Source organism: Synchiropus splendidus, chromosome 1 (genome assembly GCF_027744825.2).
Source record: "Synchiropus splendidus isolate RoL2022-P1 chromosome 1, RoL_Sspl_1.0, whole genome shotgun sequence".
Taxonomy (NCBI): domain Eukaryota; kingdom Metazoa; phylum Chordata; class Actinopteri; order Syngnathiformes; family Callionymidae; genus Synchiropus; species Synchiropus splendidus.
In genome coordinates this window covers 32,575,862-32,583,056 of record NC_071334.1, presented here as the reverse complement: position 1 = coordinate 32,583,056, position 7,195 = coordinate 32,575,862, and the positions used below count along the sequence as shown (strand labels likewise).

General features: G+C 42.2%; 1 protein-coding gene across 1 annotated transcript; it reads left to right on the top strand.

Annotated features, from left to right (window-relative positions):
- Positions 1-420: 420 nt before the first annotated feature.
- LOC128752885 (carbohydrate sulfotransferase 1-like) lies at positions 421-6,371 on the top strand. Its single transcript, XM_053854600.1, has 2 exons — positions 421-721; positions 4,712-6,371. The coding sequence occupies exon 2, from the start codon at positions 4,758-4,760 to the stop codon at positions 6,027-6,029; it is 1,272 nt and encodes a 423-aa protein (XP_053710575.1). The 5' UTR covers positions 421-721; positions 4,712-4,757; the 3' UTR covers positions 6,030-6,371.
- The last annotated feature ends 824 nt before the right edge of the window (positions 6,372-7,195 follow it).

Genomic DNA, 7,195 nt, shown 5'->3' with positions numbered 1-7,195 from the left:
TTTTTAATATTTTTTAAAAATGACCACGATGACGCATGAAAAAAAAGAAAGAAAGAAAACTTTGGTTGAACCAACTTTGAGTTTCGGGTCATGACCTATTGCATATTTGCAGGTAGATCGCCCGATCAATATTGAAACTGTTGTTTGTGAATGTCATCTGTTGTACACATCAGCGAGGCTTTAGACTCAGGATCAGATTGTCGGGAGCCTATCAGATCGACCTCCAGCCGGAGATCCGTGCGTGCGAACGCTTGTGATATGACAGGACGGGATGGTGGTGCCGCTGCTGCTGCTGCTGCTGCTGCCGGTGGTGGTGATGATGATGATGATGATGATGATGATGATGATGATAATGTATGTGTCGTGAAAAGAGAGAAAGCGAGAGAGAGAGAGAGGGGAGGGGAGGTAGATAAGGGGAGGGGTCTGGTGTGGTCCAGACAGTCGCTCCTTGTGTTCATCACACTATCGCAGCTTTTGCGCATCGTTGGAGAGATGTCTGGCTGTCGAGCGAGAAATAGCTGATTTCCCCTAAAACTGAGATTCCCCCGGCACTTTTCTTTCGCCACTCTACTCTTCTCTCCCAAACCCCCCAGAGTGGCTGTGACGCTTCATGGCTCTTTTCCGTGCGAAGAGAGAAGCGCTCCGAGGGAGACGGGAGAAGCAGGCGACTGTGATTCCAGGGGACGCGGCGCAACATGAGGAGAATTCACTTGCCATCGAGGTACAGCCAAACATTTGTGGCATGTCTTCATGCGCGGTAGAACCAGCGTACTGTCTTTGATCCCGAGTGACTGACGGGGTGCGATCTGATGTAGCCTTAAATGATGGACGGCTGCATCCTTCGGCTGGAGTGGCGTTTGTCATCCGTGCGTGTTTAAAAATGCAGGATCTTTAGGGGGGAATTACGCTCCCGTGTTCACCAGAGATGACAGTGTTTAAATCAGACAGAGAGAAGCTCCAACACTCTTGGCTGATTCATACAGTCACAAGTGGACGTCTCATCATCTTTGCAGCAACAGCAGCAGTGTTTACATCCCAGCTGAGAACCAACAGATAAAGTCAGCCTTCTTTGTAGGCGGATTTGGATCATAAAACAAAATGAGACCTCGGCACCGCTGGCCTCAGCTGATCTCTCCCTAACTCATTGTTACGGTTATTATTTCGTGCCATGAGCATCAATTCTCCTTGACATGACATTGATGTGAAGTGTTTGTTCTGGACGGATGAGTGGAATCAAACACTTGAAGCCGAAACACTTCAATCACAGCAAAGGAGGTCAGGATGGGGATGTTCAGCTGCCGGGGCTGTTCTACTTTATGTCCTCGCCTATGTAAAAAAAAATTGGCAAGGGAATACTCTCGCTGCAAAACTTTCTCCCCCCAACATTTTAGATTCCCAGGATATTTGTTGGCTGTTTTTAATAATACAATAGGAACCTAAAATGTAGCATTGTCATCACTGAAAGGATGAAAAACCATAAGACCTACTCCTCATTTATTATTCTTCATTCCACAAAAGCCTTTTGAAATTACACTAGAAGAATAAATTATTAAATTATTGAGTAATATTATTTAAGCAAGTGCACCATAATTGCAGAAAAAAACGAAACAACCTTCTAGCTCAGATGGTGATTTCATAGAATAGGAGTTGAGTTCTTTGTGATACACTTGATCCGCATTAGATGTTGCTCTTTTTTTTTGCTTTTTATTTATTTATTTTTGAGTTAAGATTGTAAAGAGAATTTGGGGGTCAGACACCTAGCATTAAATAATGAATCCCTGCTGTTGTTCCAGAGGCAGCCCGTTGCATTATATATGTGGAATGCATAGTGCTGTATTAACATCTCTCTGTTTTCAAAGTGACTCATGAGTGATGTGAAGTCGGGGTCACGATTCGTGCGCTGGAGCCGTTGCTCCTGATCTGTCAGCTCGAACTATACAAGTGAACGCAATACAGCGAACAACTGAGAGGTCATTTGAATTTTCAAGTCTTCTTACGCCAGCTCAGCATGCAAGTACATTCTTGAACTTTTGTTTTGAATGAACAATCGAATCTCAAAAACCACCGAGGAATTTTCCGGTGTTTGAATGAGTGCCTAATTTATCATAAACCATTAGTGTATGGGAAACAATCCAGGGGAGAACTTAGGTAATGACAGAGAACAGTGATATTGAATTGAAGAATTATGTCAGTGACTCAATAGAAATACCTGAACCAGCCATACTAGTCTCCGGGCATCAAAATGCAACTCTGGTATGCCATGAAAACAACATTTAAAAGTGATATTTATGATTTTTTTTTAAAGCAGCTGTTACACTACTGTCACACTATTTTTATGTTTATGTATCTTGCAGTGCCACTGACACATTACAGCAGAATATAAACTGTTGCATTAAATAAATAGATATTCTCAATTATTGCAGCTGAAATAGAGTTAATAAATATTTGTTTTTGTTGTGTCTTTAGAAAATCAAATTGCAGTTTTGCGCAGTTAGAGAAGCAACTATGAGTTTTTCTTGTTTTCTACCCTTCATCCAGTATCTCCGAAATGCAATGACGCATGCAGAGAACTGAGATTGCGACCAATAACAAGTTCAATCTACAGTTACATCAAACGTTTCCTCAAATGACCTTTGTTTTGTTTTTATATTTATGTGCTGTTGTATTGTCCTGAAAACAGTGATGTTTAAACTAAATCTTTGAAGAGTATTTGACGTTTTTTAACTTACATCTGACATCTTGAGCGGATTAAGTCAGATTAAACACACTAAAATATCACACTGTTCATCTCAAAAAGCACTTTGAGAAACCAACTTGAGTCTGGTAACTGTGTGTCATACAAACATTCACTGCTTGATTGTTAAATGCAACACATTCTCTAGCATTAAATGTCACATATTGAGCAGACTTTTGCGTCCAATGCATTAATCACCCTTCCACATTGCGTGTTGACTCTTTAGGTTGAATCACGTTTTTGTGTCACAGGACCAACTTTTTCATCACCGTGACATTGTTCGTAGAAGGTTCTATATGCATTGCTATATTGTACAGTAGTGATGGTTGAATGAGGTATCATGTGACAGTATTGCAGGGATGATGAAACAGCGTCCTCATTTTCAGAGGCCACTAGATGGCACTGTCTGCTGTTTGGACTTGAATTGAAAGAAACCTCATACCATTTCTAAAATAAGAGCACCATCTAGTGGCCTCTGGTCACCATCTGTGTTTCATTAACCCTGCAATACTGTTTCATGATACCTCATCGACCCATCGCTACTGTACTGCAAGGAACATCGTAGGAAGGTAACATTAAAGCTTGTAGTCGTCACCCCTGTGCGTCCTCATCCTAACCCATTACAATCTTTTCAAATGTCATTGTACACGGGAGGCTGAGACTGAAACAATGACTCCTCTCGACAATGGTCACTATGTGACACACTTGCAGTGACAATGTGTACAGTGATCTACTGCTGTGTTCTAATCCTGCCTAGGTAAAACTTCATGGATCAATATGCCATCTTTTCACACGGTGTCCTTTGATGTATGCACGAGCCAAAAGTGCAAACCAACCATGCATCCAGTGTATTTTATATGACTTCCTTAGTTTAGCGCATCCTGAATGCACATTTGGTGATTAGCATTCTCTTCACGGTTTGCCAACACTTTGGAGGGAATATGTTTCAAGCTCTGAGCCAAAGATCCTAACGTGTAATCAAAATACTTTTCAAGGAGATTTCAAAATTGAAAAGCATGTTGTGGAAAATCAAAGGTTTATATCTTGGACTGCAAGTTAGCTGCCGTTTTGAAAGCCAGCGCTGGGAAAGAAGATTATGGAGGTAAAAAGGTCCTTCACTTAAGTGATAGTGAGTTTTTAATTTATGTTGTTTATATTGAATCCTTGTTCAAACCTCATATTCTTGTTGCTGCAAGGAAAAAAAAAACTGGTTAAACTAATTTTGTTGTGATGTTACGCAGAGCTATTAAGGCAAACTAAATTGAAAAATAACAGGACATGCTACAAATGGAAACAGAAAAGCAGAGCATCTGCCTCTTTGTTGTTCAATAATGATATGCAACAACCTTGAGCATTTATCAGTGTGTTTGTCATAACCACTATATATTCAGTCTGACTTGAAGGGCTGTTTGATGCTGCATACTGAGTTTGACATTGTCTGTCAAAACTGAAGTTGAATAGCAACAAATTACACAGACCACTATTCTCCATCTCAACGTTTAAATGTTGAAACCTTTGTGTTCTGTAAACGTGCAGACATATGGATGAATTGAACACAGAGCACGGACAAAAGGCTCTGTCCGTATCCGGATCTGTACACCACTTTTAATGCGTCACAGCTGAAGAACCAGCTCAGGGACTCCTAGAGAAATACCTGCTCCTTTTCACCATTTTCACCAAACTTATTTAACTCATTTTTTAAGACAGCAGACGTTCTTTGGCGCTGACTGCTAAATACTTTCACTTATAGCCCCCTTCAGTTATGGAAAGAATCAAAAAATTTGATACCGCTGGGGCGTGACTGGCATCTATGTAATTTTTGTGCGTTGGTATTGAATTGATATTGGTTTGTATAATAAACCCTTGTTGCAGGCTCAGCTATGAATGCAATATTGACTGCTGTAATAGCAGGGATGACTGCTATTGCTTGTCAACTTGAAAAAGTGAGTTAACTAATGAGATTTTGTGTGTTGACAGGTAGGAGCCGGCGTGGACCGCAGCATCTAAATGAAGTGGTTGAGCCATGCAATGTTCCTGGAAGGCAGTGATTCTGCTGGCGCTGGCCTCCATTGCCATCCAGTACACGGCCATCCGCACGCTCACCTCCAAGCCTTTTCAACTTTGCCCTCTGCCCAGCCCCCAAAACTGTGGACTCGGGGGTCAGGAGACAGAGCCTCCCTATGAGCGTGGAGGATGCGAGGACTATCCCTACTTCTCGATCAATGCTACCCGAAAAACACACGTCCTTGTCTTGGCGACCACTCGCAGTGGCTCCTCCTTCGTAGGTCAACTTCTCAACCAGCACCAGGAAGTTTTCTACCTATTTGAACCTCTGTACCACGTCCAGACCACGTTGATTCCACGCCTGTCCCACAGCCGCTATGCTGCTGACAGGCGCGTTATGCTGGGGGCAAGTCGGGATCTGCTGCGGAGCCTCTATGGGTGTGATCTCTACTTTCTGGAGAGCTACATCAAGCCGCCGCCCTCTAATCACACCACAGATAAACTTTTCCGTCGCGGCGCGAGTAGAGCGTTGTGCCAGCAGCCTGTCTGTGATGCCTTCAGTCCTGCTGATGTAAATGTGGAAGAAGGGGACTGTGTGAAGAAATGCACCTCTCTAAACATGACCTTGGCAATGGAGGCATGTCGGGAAAAGCGGCTCGTGGCCATGAAGATAGTGCGTGTGCCTGAGATCGGCGATCTCAGAGCTTTGGTGGAAGACCCGCGACTCAACATCAAAGTGATTCAACTGGTCAGAGACCCCCGTGGGATCTTGTCATCGCGGATTGAGACTTTCAGGGATACTTATCGGCTTTGGCGAATATGGCGAGCGACGGGACGAAGGCCATATAATCTAGATTTAAGCCAGCTAACAATCGTCTGCGAGGACTTTCTTAGCTCCGTCTCTACTGGACTCAGTCATCCGTTCTGGTTGAAAGGGAAATACATGTTGGTCCGCTATGAGGATTTGGCCAGGAATCCTCTTCAAAAGACGAAGGAAATCTACGACTACATCGGGCTGCCTTTGGATAAGAATGTGGAGGATTGGATTCAGGCGAACACACGGGGCAGCAACGAACCATCTGCCAAACACAAGTTCGGAACAGTCAGGGACTCAGCGGCGAATGCGGAGAGCTGGCGTTTAAAACTTTCATATGAAATGGTGGAATACACACAGACAGTGTGCCACAAAGTTCTACGTCAGCTGGGGTATAAGTCTGTGAGATCGGTGGATGAGCTGAAAAACATGTCCCTGTCGCTCGTGCAGGATCGAACTTTTGTACCATTTTTGTAACAGAGAAAGCTCTCTAATGACTATTTTTGATATATTTATAATTGTTGCCTTATGATTTCCATGGTTTATCATTTTGTGATTCTGTTTCTTGATACTTGCACTAAAGAGTCTAAATGCACCATGGGATTTCAGGATGATCCCCAAAATGTTACAAAACAGCACACACGATTGAGCGTATTTACAAACGCCTTGTTAGCATTTCCTTTCCATTTCTGCAAAAAGAAGCAACTCTGTTTCAAGACGATTGTCAAGGCATGATTTTCTTATTTTTCTTTTAACCCTGTCAAGGAATTTGGACTGTAAAAGCCCAGCTGTGCAATAAATAGTGAATGTTGCAGTCAACCTTTGCTATGGCATTTCAATCCGCTCGGGACAAGAAACAGTTGCAGACAATTAATGGGTTCTTGGCGAAAAGTGCAAGCCTCCTCTGCAGACGCCCTAATAAGACGTGAGGTTGAGGGCCACATTGCACTGAAACAACAATGCCTTTAACATACAGGGAAAAAAAGTTTGGGCAATAGAGGATTAAAAATTAACTAATGTAACAAAACCGAGGGGCACAATGGTCTTTTCATGTCTACTCCTTGCTACACTCCAGGCTCTGCGGCTTCATCCCACCATCCTAAAATATTCATTGCCTGCCTTAAAAACTGGTAATTGCCCAGCGCATGCAAACAAGATATAGCGGTCGCTGGAATTAATTTATTTACTCGGTAAATTGAGGGAACAAGGACTCAATGCTTGAACATCATTTATATAACAGTGTCCCTTAAAACTTTCTTATCTATTTAGTTTGATTCAACATTTTCTGGTTTTTAGTGACATGAGGCAACAACATGTTGCTGGAATATGGTGATTTCCCGACTTCTTAATACTGTGAGATACAAGCTTTAAATGGAACTCCCTTGAACAAACCTGAATAGAAGTGGCTCTGAACAGGATGGTCCATTGGAATTCAAATAAGTGGAAATGCATTCATTGTATTGCATTAAATATGAAAAATATTTGAGAAATGAGTAGTATTTTCCCACCATTTTCCATATTTTTTTTATTCACAATACGTCATGAATCATCTATTTAAAAAATGATGGCTTTATTATTCCATGAAAAACAGAGCTGTCATTAGAATAAACAGTAAACATAAAGTTCTCCTTCTCATGAGTGTG